The 17,906-nt window shown below is 42.1% G+C and overlaps 2 protein-coding genes across 2 annotated transcripts; one reads left to right on the top strand and one right to left on the bottom strand.

Moving 5' to 3' along the window:
* Nucleotides 1-197: 197 nt before the first annotated feature.
* Nucleotides 198-6,539, top strand: alg8 (ALG8 alpha-1,3-glucosyltransferase). Its single transcript, XM_084028274.1, has 13 exons — nt 198-323; nt 1,552-1,630; nt 1,740-1,933; nt 2,490-2,599; nt 3,243-3,310; nt 3,397-3,523; nt 3,626-3,729; nt 3,942-4,062; nt 4,211-4,350; nt 4,431-4,570; nt 4,675-4,772; nt 5,238-5,310; nt 5,434-6,539. Exons 1-13 carry the CDS (start codon nt 241-243, stop codon nt 5,651-5,653), a joined length of 1,557 nt encoding a protein of 518 aa, XP_083884400.1. The 5' UTR covers nt 198-240; the 3' UTR covers nt 5,654-6,539.
* Nucleotides 6,540-9,598: 3,059 nt separating this feature from the next.
* guca1d (guanylate cyclase activator 1d) lies at nt 9,599-16,466 on the bottom strand. The gene is made up of 4 exons (XM_084028283.1): nt 16,031-16,466; nt 13,125-13,274; nt 11,168-11,255; nt 9,599-10,500 (listed from the first exon to the last, which is right to left on the bottom strand). The coding sequence occupies exons 1-4, from the start codon at nt 16,223-16,225 to the stop codon at nt 10,376-10,378; spliced, it is 558 nt and encodes a 185-aa protein (XP_083884409.1). The 5' UTR covers nt 16,226-16,466; the 3' UTR covers nt 9,599-10,375.
* Between the last annotated feature and the right edge of the window lie 1,440 nt (nt 16,467-17,906).

Raw genomic sequence — 17,906 nt, 5'->3', positions numbered from 1 at the left:
TAAGAAAACGGTGAAGCCTTACTTGAATGTTTACGGGAAACTGGTTTAATGAAGAGAATATCATTTATTCCTATATTATTTCAAATGTATTTTTCATTTTATGTTGGTGCATATAATATATGTTTATTTAATTTTCTTTTTTATTTAGGGCTCACACTCCATCATAGTAGGCGATAATGCACCTTTACGAAGAAGAAGAACCACCACCAGAAGCAGCAGCAGCTTAATGACGTCACTGTCATGGCGGCGGTGGACGGCTGGAGCTGGTTTCCAGCGTTAGCACTGGGAGTTTCTTTCCTGAAGTGTCTGTTTATCAACGCATAGTGAGTGGGAACACTTAAACATGAACCAGTTACACTCTGAGCGACTGTTTTTATTTTGATACATATAAAATGTAAACGTTGTCGCGGCGTCTGTTAGCATCCGGCTAACAAACAGAGTAGCACACGTTAGCCACAAGCAAGAAAATACGATTTTAAATTGAATAGTAACGTTCAGTTCGTTGTTCGTGCGTCGTGTTTTTCGGGAGAATGGTGGCGGGAGATTCGTATGCATCCGTGAGGGACATTTAACTCCTGACATGGAGTTAAAATAGTTGGTGCGACCTTAACTCGACGTGTTGTTAACTTAGCTGTAAGTATAGCCGAACGGCCTCAAGATGGCGCCGTTTTTCATTAGAAACATGGGTTGTGAAGCCAAATCTCTCAGAAAATTGTCACAATTTAAGATTTTATCGCCTAAACGGTGTGTTGGACATAGACGAGTTTACCATTAGAGTCGAGCTTAATCACCGCTAATTTCGGCTTTATTACAATACAACCAGAACTAACGTATTTTTAGTGTTTTGGTTTATTTCTGTAACCTGTGAGACAGCCTGGGTTCGCTTACATTAGGCTTGTTTAGAGCCAGGCCTGCGAAGAATCGATCGCCAGCGATGCGTTCTGTGGCTTCCTGTCAAATGTTCATTATTTTACGTCGTTGTTGCTTACATGTATACCCCACATTGTTGCTTGCATCATCAGAAATGTATAATAAACCCGTTATGCAATGTTGTATTTATGTAAACCAGACATCACAGGGAAATCTCGCAATTTAAGGATTTCTTGCTCATTGCTTATGCACACACGTCATAAAACATAACTGAGTGTATCAGTAGAGTCAGTATTAATAATCGGTAATTTCGGCATTGATATAATCCAAGAAGCAGCAGTATGTAAACCTCTACCTTCAATTGTTTTGACTCTATTTGTGGCTTTATTGAGGCATCATAAAGAGACCTAACCAGTGATACAACCATAACCAAAATCTGCAAAAAAATTAATTGGGGGTTATGGGAATTGTGTTTTTGTTTGAATGTATTTCATATCAAGTCATGTCCACCACCAAAATATTTTTTCCACATTTTGTGTATTTCTCTGTCACTTTAAACCAGACTTGTACATTTGCTAACTAAGTGAGTCCAGTTACAACGGACAGTTTTCTGTATGGAGTTTGGTGCGACTGCCCAGCAGACTGACCTGCTGTCAATCTGCTGTTGTGTCCGTCCGTCAGTCATTCCACAGACTTCGAGGTGCACAGGAACTGGTTGGCCATCACACACAGTCTGCCGGTGTCCAGGTGGTACCATGAGGTCAGTACCATATATGGTAATTTCCTTTCACTGGTCCACTGCCTCAGAGTTCTCGAGCAGCAGGAGAACGGTAAACCGGTCCACTACAACAAGGTCTTTGTCCCCACAGAACACGTCAGAGTGGACTCTGGACTATCCGCCGCTGTTCGCCTGGTTCGAGTTCGGCCTGTCCCACGTGGCTCGGCGCTTTGACAGCAACATGCTGGTGGTGGAGAACCTGAACTACGCCAGCCCGGCCACCGTGCTCTTCCAGAGGCTCTCCGTCGTCTTCACTGATGTGGTCTTTATCTTTGGTACCAGAGAGTGAGTCCTATACACACACACACACACGCACACACACACACACACACACAGAGAGCAGCTTTTATTTGTAATCAGCTGCTGTGGGATTTAAAAACAGTAAAATTATGTTTAATTTATGTAAAGAATGAAATGAATCTGACTTACATTTAGTTCCCAAATAAGAACGTTTTATCTCACTAATTGCAGCTAAATGTGTTTGTCAGTCAAGCAGACCAACACTTCATCATAGTTTGTTTTGACCAACTTCCTGTCAGCTGAATTCCACACTAGCAACAACTCAGCACCACCTAGTGGACTGAAAGAGCATTTATTACCAAACGGTTTAACTTGTATTTTCAATATAAATAGTGTATCGATACTATGCTGTGTTGGTTTTCTCCACCTCTACCAACCTGAATGTATTTATCAAACTTTTATTGTGTTGTTTCTTGGTTTTAAAGCCAAAGTAAAGACAACAAACTTACATCACATTAAAAGACGACAGGCTGTAACGCTCCGCGACTTTCAAACACCAAAAAAACGTAGCTTGATCCTGATTGGCTCCACCCCTCTCCAGGTGCTGCAGGTGCGTTCAGGAGCAGAAAGGCCCGCGGGACGTTCTGAGCCGCCCGTCCTTCGTCCTGGCCGTTCTGCTGCTCTGGAACTTCGGCCTCCTCGTCGTTGACCGTATCCTTCAGCGGTTTCACTCCTTTCTTCTTTAAAGTGCTTCTTAAAGTAGACGTTCGGGTTCATTCTGGATTTTGTTTTTCTAACTTATGTTTACTTTTCCTTTTTCTTCACTTTTTTTTTGTTGTTTGTTAGTTTTTCTGTCGTATTCTGTATTCTTCTAGATTTCTAGATTTCTGAAGTCGTGTGTTTGCAAATAAATGAATAAAAGGCAGCTGATACGTCTTAAAGCTGCTTTGATTGACGCTGGTTTCCAGACATCGATGTTTTGGATTTTAAATGGTTAAAAAAAAAAAAAAGATAGCAAATGTTTTATGAAGAAGGAAAAAACACTCAAAACTCTCATTTGTTTAAAAGTAAACTTCTAAATTATGGATCTAAATCATAATTGCTGCTGAGTTTTTCAATAATCATGTTGATCATTTTCCCATGAAGTGTTGCACAGAGAGCTCATAATATTCTGTCACTGTGTATTTCTTTTTAAATTTAGATAATTTCTATATTTTGAACTGTGAACAAAATGTAAGAAAGCTAAAACGCTGGTTGACTTTTCCATCAGTTCGTAAAGGCGATTCCATGTGATTAATATATTCCTGTCTGGTCTCAGTGACTCTGCTCCGACTCTTCCTTCACGTTTTCTCAGATATTCATTTCCAGTACAACGGCTTCCTGTTTGGTTTCCTGCTGCTGTCGCTGGCCAAACACCTGCAGGTTCCTCTAAACGGACGCAACAGTGATTTCACTTTCAGCCAACCGCTTCAGTCGGTCAGTTTCTGTGTTTGCTGTCTGTGTTGCAGTCTAAGCACCTGCAGGGGGCGCTGCTGTTCGCCGTGCTGCTCAACCTGAAGCACATCTACCTGTACGTGGCTCCGGCCTACGGGGTTTACCTGCTGAGGGTCTACTGCTTCACCCAGGACCACAAAGGTCCCACTCTCCGGTTTCTCTACTCTGAATGTTTATGTGGTCCAGAGGGTCAACATCGTTTGTGTGTTAAGTGTTGTTGTTGTGTGTGTTGTTGTTGTGTAGATGGTTCAGTCCGGTGGAGGAGCTTCAGTCCGCTGCGTCTGCTGGCTCTCGGGAGCATCGTGGTCTCCGTCTGCGCTCTGTCCTTCGGCCCCTTCATCGCCATGGTGATCAGACACACGGACCAAACATTGAAGAATACATAATAATACTACTACTAATAATAATAATGATAAAACTACTAATAATACGGATTATACTAATAATACTACTACTACTAATAATAATACTACTACTACTAATAAAAATAATACACATAATTTAGTGTCAGTTTGTGTGCTTTGTTTCTGAGACCTGATGGTTGAGGTTTCTGTTCCAGGGTCAGCTCCCCCAGGTCCTGTCCCGCCTCTTCCCCTTTAAACGTGGTCTGTGCCATGCCTACTGGGCCCCCAACATCTGGGCCCTCTACAACATGCTGGACAAAGGCCTGGCGGCGCTCGGTGAGTCTGATGGAGCGTTTCCTTTAACCCAGTAATTTACTGCTTTCTCACAATGTGTAGAGCTTCCTTTTTTTGTTTTTTATAAAAGGAAGACTTTGGTCTCCTTGAACCACTTCATGTCCCGTAACGGACCCGTCTTCCTGTCCAGGTGTTGGTCTGAACCTGCTGCAGGAGGCGGAGCTTCCTCGAGCGTCCATGACGGGCGGCCTGGTCCAGGAGTTCCAGCACTCCGTCCTCCCGTCCATCAGCCCGTCCGTCACCCTCGTCCTCACGCTGCTCTCCATCCTGGTGAGTCACAGCAGACTGATGGCGATGATTCACCTTCACGGCGTTGCAGTCTAACCGTTTCCTGTCCTCTGTCTCTAAAGCCGGCCGTGGCGTCCACCTGGCGGCGTCCTCGCGGTGCTCGGGGTTTCCTGCGCTGCCTGCTGCTCTGCGCTCTCGGCTCCTTCATGTTCGGCTGGCACGTCCATGAGAAGGCCATCCTCCTCGCCATCCTGCCGCTCAGGTACACGCACAGCTTTTGACACCCGGGGAGAAGTACATTTACTTCCTCTGTACTTCAACATCCCAGAGACTGAATGCTGCTTTGTCTGGTTTTGCTTCCTGCAGCATCCTGGCGGTCGAGAGCAGAGAGGATGCTGGGATCTTTCTGGTTCTGACCACCACAGGTCATTACTCGCTGTTCCCGCTGCTCTTCACCCCGACAGGTAAAAATATCACCACGTGTAGAATATTACTGTTTTCTGTTTTTACCATCTTTGGTACTTTTACTGGAACAGAGTATTTTCACTGTTTGGTATTAGTACTTCCACTATAAGAGTATTTCGGGATTATTCATTATACTGTTAGAGTATTTTTAAAAGGTTGAATTCATATTTTTTAAAGTAATAGCATTTTTACAGTGTGGTATTATTATTATTCGTACTTCCTCTATTATTTTTACTTTGGGATTAGTACTATATACTGTTCGAGTATTTTTACTGTGTGGTATTTGCATCAGAGTACTTCTGTCACAACTGCAACTAAAAAGTTCCAATGAGAAATCCTGAACTCGTTTTCCTATCAGCGTCTGTGACCTCTGACCTCTGACTTCACTGTCTTAATGATCGGAGTATTTAAATGCACTATAAAGACATAAATGTGTATTTGTATATTTATACTATGTGTTGCAGAGCTGCCCATCAAAGTGGGTCTGATGCTGATGTTCACCATCTTCTCTTTCTCTGCTCTGAGGAAACTCCACAGGTGAAGTTGAATATTTCATCTAAAACTCAACGTTTGGCTCTATCAAAGACTCCATCACCCAGAGTGCTTTGTGGCGACCCCCTCCTTTTAGTAATCGGATCGCTGACTCTCTCTCCTCCTCAGTGGATCTCTGCTGCGTCCTCTGGAGTCCGTCTACCTGCTGGGACTGGTCGTCGTGGCAATCGGCTGTGAGGTCATCTTCCCCCTGTCGCCGTGGCAACAGAAGCTGCCTTTCCTCCCCCTGCTGGCGACGTCGGTGTACTGCTCCGTGGGCGTCTGCCACTCCTTCCTGCGTCTGTACGTCAGCCTGCTGAGGCCGGACCAGAAGCCCAAACAGCTGTGAGAGGTTGCAGGTTAGATTTCCACCAACAGCAGCAACACCCACGCTCTGCCCACGAGCAAGGCACTCAGACGCTGACTGACCAATCGGCAAGTGACTGTCCGGTTTCAAATGACTTCCTGGCTCCATCTGAGCGTATTTCCTTCTTCTGCTGGATTAATGACCAAACACAGACAATGTCGTCAGTCTGAAGACTCCGATGTTACGCTAGTCGACCCCCGCTGACCTCTCGGACTCCGATATCATCAGTGTGAGACGAGTCCGGATCTTTAGATCTGTAACAGAAAGTTACAAACTTAAAGCCACAAACCAGAGGTTTTATTTCATCAATGTAGATTTCAACAGGAGTTCATGTTGACTTGTCGGAGATATTTACTTGTGTTGTGTTTAATCAGTAAATGAAAAGTCAGCATTTGATGAAAAAAATATAAAATATTTTGATAATTACAACATGTTTTTAATTTTTAAATATATTCTACTTTGATCCATATTTGATGGATTTTCACTTCAGTGAAGAAACACGAGTTAGATTCAGTAAAGAAGGTTGAATTTGGAAGGGAAAAAAATAATTTATTCTTCACTTTATTTAAATTTCCAAATTGAAAAAGAAAGTTTCTCTGAGCGATGATGTCATAGAATGTGATGACAGACAATCGAAGCTTCGAATGTAAAAAGGTTGTTACCTGTCCAGGGACGCCCCACCTCTAAAGCAATGCATGCTGGGATAGAGGCTCCCTTTAATGGCAGACTTCATATAAACCAGAATCCAGATCCGTCTCATCTGAAACCTCCAGGTGGATCAAACAAACTGACCCTGGGATGAAGAACTACTTCCTGAGGGTTCCGATGTTGTTTTATGTTTTCAGATAACAATAAAGACTTAAAGGTCCCCAATTATACTGATTTTCATCAATTCCACACAGCTGTCAGAGGTCCAACAACACTGGATTAGATATGCATTGCTCCAAACCCATCCATGGTCCTGAATTTCAGCTGTCTAAAAGTTGCTCAAATGAGCTCTGCTGAGAACAGACTGTTTCTGTGCCTGTACCTTTAAATGCTAATGAGGTCCGTCTGTCATCGCCTACTTGGAGAGAGATGGAGACGATGCTGCTTACGCTAGCGGTAGCATGTGCCAATGTTTACGTGGATGTATCGCTATAGCTCACCTATGTGGCTCAGGTGAAGTTGCTGGTCCCGTATGGTTGGGAGAGATCCTTTTACGAGGGTCAGTGTCGAGGCAAAGCCAGCTTTGTACTGACCCTCGTTACTGATTCAGTCCAATGTGAAGTGGTAAGCACACACATACAAGCTAACACAAACCGTTAGCTTGTATGTGAAATTAAAAATGAAAAGCAACCACTGTCTCTTCTGTTCTTCTGTAGCTGGGACAGAATACAAGCACTTATGCTGATTTGTACAACCAACAACAGAGCAATTTGCGTGTCTAGCTGTGAGCGACGACATTGTGAAACACCGCTATCTCACCGCAGGACACACTGAACTTCACCTCGTGATGAACGCCCCTCTCAGATATCTCCTATCATCGCACAGAAGAGGTCGGCCTATGCAAATGCATCCCTTTGTTACGTAACGATGTGAGCTGAATCTGAACAGCTCGTAGGAGTGCCGTTGTACCAGTGGGGGCGCTGCAGAGACCATGCAGGAGTCACTTGTTTTCCTCATTCTAGGAGTTGACAGGCTCAGGGAGGACCAGTTTATAGGTGTAGAGACCAGAGAAAACCAGTTTGTCCATAATATGGGACCTTTAATTTATGATGTCATGTGGTGTTTGTTATGATGTTTAGTGTCGACGTCTTCATCCAACCGGATTCAAACTTGAAAAAAAGTTGACAATTTGAATTGAAATGACACGTTTTTTTTGTTTAAAAACTTTATTGATAAGGCAACACACAACAGGAACATTTTTACGCTTTTTCACTCTATTGCACAATAAGCAGCATTAGCGTTGATGCTAACCTGTAGCACTGATCTGACTGTACGACTACCAGTTAGCAGCTTCGTGGACAGAACGGCCTCATGCCCTCGAACGGTCCCCTCTCCCGTCGTGATCTTGTCTCACTCATCATCGTATAAAAATAAAAATGTTAATAACCCGCAAACCACTCGGGACACTCCTTCTTTAACTCCAGAAAATAAAGAGACACAGTCACACGAAAACTTAACGACTACTAAAGCTGTGAAATAAAAACTAAATGAATCAGTTTTTAAATGTTTCCAGAGATGTGACTCTGAGAAAACCTCCTTCATCCTAATCTGTCAGGGATTAAATGTCTGGATGAGTTGAAGCTGTGGGAAAACCACGTATCTCCTGAGATGGAGTTCATTTATCTGAAGGATCAACTTCATCCTTCAGTCGATCACATCCGGAGAGATACGTGGTTTCTCTGGGTAGGAAGGGGATGCAGCTTTAATCTGTAATATAGAACTAAAACTGTCAGATTGGGCTTCAACTAACCGTTTTCACTGTCGATGTACCAAGATGACGTCTGCAAATATATTTAATTTACTGTCGCCGAGGAGCAAAGAAAGCAGGAAGCTTCATATTTAAGAAGCTGCAATCAGAGATATTGGTAACGCTTTCTATGAAGCTCATGTCTGTAATGCATCATAAGCACATTTATAACACATTATAATGAATTTATAAGGCTTTATAAAAGTTGACGTCCAGGACTCGGATCAGAACACTGAGCTCACTTGGGCACGGAGGAGCTGAATTTATAATACGTCCACCAAACCTGGTCATAAGGTGTCATGCATGATCCTAAACATTTACTTTTATAAAGCCTTTATAAATGCATTATAATGTGTTATAAATGTGCTTATGATGCATTATATACATGAGCGTCATAGAAAGTGTTACCGTGGTGATTTAGTGACAACGTTTGGGATCGTAGACCATCAGGAAACTTTAAAGACGGGAATTTAGATAGTCGGGCTGATCCATTTAACAGGACATTTACGTTGCTATGGCAACTTTTATTTTTATGACTGTGCTTTTTGAGCTACTTTCAAAGTCCTTTTCCATTATGAGATTCTGTTTATGTCTTCATGCTTGTATTGTAGAACTGCAGAGCCGGATCGACCTGATTGGTCCACGTGGGTCTACCAACCTATTTAAACCAGCTTTTTTCTTTATTGTCAACCATATTATGAACTTAATAATTACAGATAATAGATGAATCGTTGCAGCTCTGATGCAGTGGAGTAAACTTTGTTCCTCGTATGTTCGTTTGTCTTTTTTTCATCCGTGGTCTTTATTTAGATGTTAATCACACCTTGGCCTTGAGGAGCTGATAGATCAGATTGTTGAGGATTAGTATGTCCTTGAACACACCGCTCTGTTCTGTGGTGGAAGAAATGGAAAGTAGTTTTTATTATTGGCCTTTTTTAGTTAACTGCAGTTAGAGAGTTTGTTTTTTAAAGCCTTGAGTTGATGTTTCCTCCTCCAGCCTGCCGGTTTCTTTAGGAAATGAACCTTTGTGGCGGTGAAGCTGTCTGTAAATCTGCTTCATTACAACTCAGGACGCTGACCCTTTAAACGGCATTAAGAGGATTAACGGCAAAGACGGGCTACCCAGCAGGCAATGCTCTGAGACACAACGTCCTCCAACACTTTCACAGTGTTCATGAAAAGGTGTTCAGACATCCTGTAGCACCACGGCTAACTCCCACTGAGCCCAAGTAGCCAATTCAAACAGAAATCCCAACCGGAGCCTCGGTGAAAGCTTCTTTTTCTTCCGTTTATGTGATGGTGCCACATAGCAGACTTGTTTATTTGTTCTTAAATTACTAAAAACGGCTAAGAGCGCTAGTGCCAAACATACAAACATCGCAAACTCGCCACTTGACGATCTCCCAGCTGGAGATTTAAGTCACTTCGGCGTGTCTGTTGGCCTTTCTCTCCCCTCAAAATGTAGAGATTAATTAACCGAAACAGAAAAAAACAGATGATTTAAACGCAGGAAATTGCAAAACATGAGCAGTGCCCTGAAGGTTTTAAAGTTTTGGACTTTTGAGTCAGAATAAGGAAGATCTTTGAAGACGTCACCTCGAACTCATGAATATTCGGCAGATAAATCGGTGAAAATAACTGTTAGTTGCAGCCCTCATGTAAAACTCCATCACTATAAGATTTAGCTAAGTTGATTGTTCATTTCTTTATCCTGCCGAGCTGTAAAACCTTAGTTTGGTTTAACAAAGATTCTTAAAGATTCTTTACACAAACCTTGTCTAAACATAACAAAGTCTTAAAATTGGCATATTAGTGAATGAAATCTGGTCCCGTCTGATCGGAACATTCAAAGACGGCTGTTCTTTTGTTAGTTTGCTGCTGTGGTTGGTTTGACATGCAGCCCGGAGACATGTACGTCATATCTTTGGAAACTGTAATCATCGCTATAATCCAAAATAAAGATTTACGGGTTTGAACATTGGAGATGAACAACGTGGTGTCTACGACAAAAGGTGACATACGGTGGCTTTTTGTTGAGCGATCAAGGCGGCTGCTGGAAAAACTTCTTCTTCAAAGACGTCTTTTGTCCAAAATGAGTTAGTTTTACATCCGGAGACGAGCGGCCAATCACAGTCCAACGCTTCAGCGTCTGTTGTTTCCCGTCGCCTCGCTCTGCCCACAAAACGCCAGGTGATTTGGGGGATTGGAGGATTTCTCCAGTCTTTGTGGTCTCGGTCCACCGCCGACTCTCAGCCCGTCCGGCCCTCCACGATGATGACTAACACCGGCGTCAGGTCCATCAGGCTCTTCAGCATGTCCATGATGTCCTCGTGGTCTTTGGCACCCTCGATGAACTCTTCCAGGGTCAGCTCACCTGAGGAGGGGTCAAAGGTCAACAGAAAGTTGAGGGCTTTTATTGGGATAAATGTTTACTCGATAGCTGCCTCACAATCACTTTGATTCCCGAGTTCCTGAGTCAGGTGACCAGAACCTTTCAACACCTTAATAGTGCAACAAGTATCGGCATGTGTACATAATCTTAATGTGTAGTATAGGTACATTTAATATAAACCAACGCTGTTTATCGTTCTATCCATAACACGAAGGTTAAAGTCTGCTTGCGTGGTGCAAAGTTATTACATTAGGGTTTTGTTACATCCATTACATCCATTTTTCAATTCGTTGCTGCTCTGCACCCCGAATTTTCAAAAAAGTACTAATTTAATTTCTGGTCTGTTGGACTCTAAATGAACCTGTCAATCAGCAGGTAAGCCCCGCCCCCTAAAGCATCCCCTGCTTTCTGGTCTGTTGGACTCAAAATGGACCATAATGTACTAACTGGTGGCCAGCAGACAGAATGCAGCTTTAAGGACCTTCAGCATCGGCTTCACTATTCAGAAACGGATGTTACCACCTGCTGAAGTCATAGTTTTTTGTTTGTACGTTGGCCTTTTAAGGACATCTCAGCTCGTCTCTTCATTATGATTCAACTTTAAATAAATATGCATTATTGGTGTTAACAATGTGATATCGACAGTTACCTTCTCCCTTCACATCGATCTTCTCAAATATGATTGCGACGATGTCCTCGGGGTTGGTGTCTCTGTTCCGCGTAATGTCCTGTATGGCCTGCAGGGGGAGACACACAGTCTGAAAACAGTTTCTACTTTCTACTAAAGATTTTTTTTGTTTTATTTATTTCTAGATAATGGAGATTTAGATAATATGAATAATCTGTGATCAAATGTTGGGAATATAGGATAATTTTGCACAAAATTAAGAAGCAAAAAAATAAGTGTTATTTGATATTTTCTTTATCTAGTACACATTTTTGCATTCAAGTTTTTCTATTTTTCATTTCATGATTTTAATGCCACTTTAAGTTCGATGTGATTTCCTTTTCCTTTCTGATTTAATGAAAGCAATCCATTATTTCACTAATTATCCCTTTTTAGTTTTCCGTTTAATGCCGGGTCACATGATCCTGAGTGAAGTGGTCCACGGCAGACTGGTCTGACCTCCTGACTAACTGGTTTTGCGAGTCATTCGTTCCACTTCCAGCGGCTTCCTGTCGGCTGATGGACTGAGCTCATTCGGCAGATTAACACTAATGAAATGCTGCGTCGGGAGTTAATCCAGCGGGTTTGTGCCGGTGTGAGGGGAGCAGCAGCTCCGGCTCTGCTGGTTCACTTCACATCGTTTAAAGGTCATTTAGCAGGGAGTGTGTTGGGTGATGAAAGTATCTGCTTCTATTAACACGGAAATGTCTTCTACATCCGTTTTGTATTGACGGGTTTAGTCTGTTTGAGAATTGATTACACATTTCCTGAAAGCCGTCTCCTAGAAATAACCTTTTATATGCAGCTAATTAGCATAATTTAATATGCTAATGATTCACAGATAACAGTTTTCGCTAATATAATGAAGGAAATATTCTTAATATAATTAACAGATCTGGTAGGTTGCAAAATGTTGACATTGGAATTTGTTTTACTTACAGCTCAGTATCCACTACAGCTTTATTGTGTTTTGGGTTTTTGTCTCTTCAGTTTTACTACGGAAAATTATATTTAACTATTTCATGAACCAAAATGTTTTATGGTGTATAAACGAAAGACTTTGCATTAACAGCTCAACGTGATTTGGGAAAACGATTCAGTTTGTAATTTCTAAGAAAACGGATCAAACAATGCGGGAAGAAAAAGACAGACAACGTCTGTTGATTAATTTCATGGAACATTAATTGTTTTATATGAAACTGATCTGTTTCCTCCTTAATATCTGTCGACTAATAACACCGAGCGGTGGAGGTAAAGATCTCTGCCGTATTTATGTCTAGAGTCTAGATGACCTTATTTGGAGTGCTGATGGAGCAGCTACAATGTTAGCCTAGCCTAGCACCCATCAACCAGACTCCATTCAGAAAACCAGCATTTTAACAGTAGTTATCTTGTGGTCTTGCAGACAGACCTAACAAAGCATGACTTCACACTTTTTACTGATCACCATCATTAAGGAGTTATTTCAGCATCCTTTATCTCATCTGGTTATTGATATTAAATCACCGATTTACTTTATTCTGGTTCCTCCAGCTGATCCAGTGAATCCAGCTTGGTGAAATCCACCGAGCACCTCTGATGATGTCATGAACCCAGACAGGACGGGGTCTGGGTTTCTGGTGGATCTGGGACTTCAACATGTACAAAGCAGCAGTGGTGATTTCAGATATATATGTGTATATATATTGTGGGTTGCTTTGGCTCCTTTCAGGCTGGATTTCTGTCTTTCATGGAGGTTTTAGTGATTTCAACATTACCGGTTTATAGTGAGAGTTTTTCTTTTAATTCTTTTTTTTCACCACCTTTACTGTTCTGTAGCGACTTTTGTTTCCGACTGTTTCTAAGGGGCTTTATGTTTGTATGTTATTTCCTTTGTACTCTCCGGCTGCAGTCGTTCTCGTGCACCGGCCACCCTGTCGCCTGTTTGCGTGATGCTTACCGAGAATATGGTCTCCAGCTCCTCCTTGTCGATCTTCCCGTTGCCGTCCTGGTCGAACAGTTTGAAGTACCACTTCAGCTTCTGGTTGATTTCTCCTTTCAGCAGCAGGCTGATGGCGGCGATGTACTCCACGAAGTCGATGTAGCCGTCCTGCAGGCACAGAGGAGATTCAACCCGACATCATCAAATTTAATTTCCAAAAGACAAAAAAACTAAAACTGAACTCGAAACTGCGTGAAACTTGTCGCTCAAAGTTCCCACGCTGGGTGTGACACTGAAGTTACGCACACTTTTAGTATATTTACTGTAACACAGTATTTTAACATTTTGCTCTTAACAGTATTTTTACATTGTATTATTAATACTTTTACCCAGTATATTTACATTGTACTTTAAAATCTACATAATACATGTAATTCCTCCACTGATTAAACGTATATTTTGTTGGTATAGAAATGACAGAAAGTCATTAAAATACATTTTACATACAAAGAACATAATTCTATCTAATGTTAAGTGTTTGTTAAAGCTTCGTCATTTAACAGAAGGTTTAACAGAAGAATGTTAAACTGAAGAAAGTTTAACAGAAGAAGGTTTCCACGGCGCTGTGATCTCCTTGCCCTTCCTCTGATGAGGTCACACCACTGATGAGGTCACACCACCACCCGAATCCACTTAGCTCAGTACAAAGGCTCTCGGCGGGTCACGGCCCTGCGTGCGCCTGTAGAAGCCAATTAGACGGAGAGCCAATGAAAGTTGTGCTGCCGTCATCTTTGTCCTGATTCTCATAGACGACTTTAAACACTTTGATCTCTGAAACCGGCTGCTTTCATCACGACACGCAACGGCGAAGATAACGCAAATATACGTTAGAAATTCATCGTGAGAGTAAAATAATCTGAGACTTCTGGTGAGCCTTCTGAATAAAAGCATGTTTTACCATAAAAGTTTATTCTGGACTTGGTGGAAAAATAATCTCTTTATCACTTAAGTTAACTTTTGTGCAAACTCCATTCACCGATGAAAACCACAAGATGCAGTCAAAAGCGCCTTAAAATCATAGTAAGTGGACCTTGATTAAAGCAGCAACAAGTAATGATTTAAATCTATTAATTTTACGGTTACTTTCTCCATTAATCAATCAGCCGTTTTGTGCCTAAAATGACTCTCAGATCCCAAAAATCCAGTTTCTGGATTTTTAATAATTGTCAATTTAAGAAGAAAACTGGAACCAGCAAGTTTTTGTAATGTTTGTTAAAAACTACCCAAGCAAGTGATGCCTTATTAATAAGTCTGATGATTTATTGACTAGTGTCCACATTCCTGAAGTGAAATCTCATATTTAACCGTAAACCTTATATTTATGAAAACGATGCCAATGAAGGCAGATTCCTCTGTAGAAGCTCCACATAGTTTTGTTTAAGACATTATTTAAATTTTGGATGAATAATGTATGTATAAGTTATTAAGTGTTTAGTGCACATGCCTTACAAGACACCAAAACATTTATATATTTTAAATATATTTCACCGTTTATGTGAAGTTAATATGAGGCTTCAGCCATCTGAGTGAGATCAAGTGGATTTCTTTACTATTAAACATGCTTAGTGATCCCCTGGACAAATGTCTTCCTGTTTAGCTGCAGGGGAGGGACAGTAGATGGACAGTAGGACAGTAGATGGACAGTAGAAGGACAGTAGATGGACAGTTGGACAGTAAAAGGACAGTAGATGGACAGTAGAAGGACAGTAGATGAACAGTAGGACAGTAGAAGGACAGTAGATGGACAGTTGGACAGTAAAAGGCCAGTAGATGGACAGTAGAAGGACAGTAGATGGACAGTAAAAGGACAGTAGATTGACAGTAGAAGGACAGTAGATGGACAGTTGGACAGTAAAAGGACAGTAGATGGACAGTAGAAGGACAGTAGATGAACAGTAGGACAGTAGATGGACAGTAAAAGGACAGTAGATTGACAGTAGAAGGACAGTAGATGGACAGTTGGACAGTAAAAGGACAGTAGATGGACAGTAAAAGGACAGTAGAAGGACAGTAGATGGACAGTTGGACAGTAAAAGGACAGTAGATGGACAGTAGGACAGTAGATGGACAGTAGAAGGACAGTAGATTGACAGTAGAAGGACAGTAGATGGACAGTTGGACAGTAGAAGGACAGTAGATGGACAGTAGAAGGAGGTTTTGCAGTTATGTTGACATGGACATGGATGTTATGTTCCATGTTAGGAAACAGAGACAGACTAAAGGAGTTAGCTAGCATACTAGCTAACTCGTAGCTCGTAGCCCACTGGCTCACTAGCTGGCTAGTTAGCTCGCACCATGCTTTAGAGCTACATTAGTTAAAGACAATGAGCCTGATCGGTCGGCTGGTGAATAGATGTGTGTGAAGGGTTAAATAGACTGAATGTACTGTAAAGCACCATTTTCAAATGCTCCGGATCGGCTCCGGGTGGACTTCAGGATATCGGTGGTCCAGTTTCTACGCTGCTAGCACTACTGAAACCGCATGTCTCAAAGAAGTCCACCAACCTGATCCAACCCACCCTGTACTCTGACTTTCCCATTGGAGGACGAGTCGCCTCAAAGCCTCAAACATCTTTAGGTGCCAAAGTGGGGACCCACCAAAAACGTCCCCCTTTCCAAAATTGTCCCCCAAAGTCTGAAACTCACACCACTAATATTCTTCCACACTGGAGATTGTAGAAACATCGTACTGCTTTGGACGCATTTTAGCACCTTAAACAATCAACATCAATACCAGACTCCCTTCACAAAAACTTTTATCCTCCACTACCTTCTGGGTCTACACTGGTTCTGGTCCAGTGAAACCAGTCGACGCTTTAAAGTGAAAACCCCTCGCCGTGTAAATGTGTCTGTGCGTAACGCACCCCGTCCATGTCGAAGGTGAGGAAGACCTGGTCCACGTAGCTGCTGGCGTTCTCCGTCATGCCCTTCAGACCCAGGATTGCCTTCAGCTCGAACAGCGTGATGAGGCCCGACGGAGACTCCCGCATGAACTTGTTGTACCAGTGGTGCATGTCTTCCGCCAGGATGTCATCCAGGTTCGAGCCGTGGTTCCCCATTGGTGCGCTCCAACGGCACCGAGGAAAAGGAAAAACCTCAAGACACGGAGGAACGAGGAGAGGATTTTAGACGAAGAGAGGAAACCAGACAAACTCGGACTAGACCTGCAGGTCTGACCGATGTTTGAGGAACAACGATGAAGGCGATAAAAGGCCTGAAGTAGTTTTATACAGAAGAAAAAAACAAAAAGAGACCAAAGGGTTAGAAAGCCGTGGCGTCGGCGGCAGGAAGGTCGAGCCGGCCGACATCCAGGCTGCAGTGACTCTGCAGAGAAAACCTCAGGACTCTCTAACCCTCTTAGATCCTGCAAAAAGAAATCAAGGATGCACCCAAAATAACTCCCTAATGAGATCAGGGCACAAGGTTCTGCTGCCAGAGACCGAGTCAAGAGGCTTTACCTGGCGAGTTCAGGTGAGGGAGCAGGGCTGGGCCTGGGGGTTATATAACGGACTCATCTGGAGGTCCAGACTGGGAGGTTCCCCACTGTCAATGCCACACAGGACTTTCCCACCCGGCAAGGAGACGGACAGGTCAGGAGACACAAAATATCAAAATGAGATACAAAATATCCATAAACAAACGCAAAATTACTAAATGAGACACAAAATATCCGTGATATAATGTGATGTTGCATCAAACGGTGGAACAAAACTAATACAAGTTCTCTGCTTGAGTACAATGTTGAAGTACTTTTCTGGAAAATTACGTCATTATTTTCAAAATAATGGCGCTCTTGTCCACTGAGGGACAACAAACCAATGAACTCGTCGTTATGGCAACTGAATCTCAACCTAAAAAAACCATCCTGAACGGCTAAAGAAAAGAAGAAAATCCATCCTTCGTTATCGCCATAAAACTTTAATCGTGTACAGTTTAGTTTTGTCTAGAACCGGAGCTTAAACACTGTTTTTTGTACTATTTTGCTTTTTTTCTAAAACCACATTAATCCTTCACTTCGTACAGAAACGTTTGCTTGTGGCCAGTTTGACCTCGGCGACGGACTTGACACCTGAAATCGGAGCCAGAATGCAGCTTCATCAGCTTTACGGGGAAACTGATCTGCGTATCAGAGGATCAATCAGATTATCTGATACGGTTTACAGGTTTCGTCCCATCACCGGTTCTCCTCGTCCAGTCTTCTAAAAAAAAATCCTCTCGTCATCGCTGAGCTGTGAGGTACAACATGCGCTCTCCTTTTAGTTTTCCAGGAATGTAAACCCTCCTATAAAAATGTTTAATAGAAATAACCTGATGAGTTAACATTGTGGGTCTGCAGCTATAAACATACAAATTTAAAGATTTCAAATCTTTGTGTTTGTTTTAAATTTCTTTGTGTTCGTTTTAAATCTCTTTGTATTAGTTTTGAGTCTCTGTCATATTTGTAAGTCTTTTTTTTAAGAATTTTTGGTCATTTTACATCTTGTTCATTTATTTTTGTGGTGATCTGGTCTGTTCTAGTCTCTCTTTGGTCGTTTTTAAATGACTATTTCTATTTTATGCTACTTTTACGTCTTCCTCACTACTTTTCAGATTGAAGCTTTTATCTGTCTCTTTGCAGATTAAGATTTTACAAACAAAACCTGCTGTTTTCTCAGACGTGAATTATTTTAATTTTTCTTCCACAACGGCCAAAGCTGAAAGGAAACATTCAGGTACAGAACATTAACGGGCAGACAAACG

Source organism: Eutrigla gurnardus, assembly GCF_963514095.1.
Source record: "Eutrigla gurnardus genome assembly, chromosome: 15".
In the NCBI taxonomy this organism is placed as follows: domain Eukaryota; kingdom Metazoa; phylum Chordata; class Actinopteri; order Perciformes; family Triglidae; genus Eutrigla; species Eutrigla gurnardus.
This window is presented reverse-complemented; position numbering and strand designations above follow the sequence as displayed.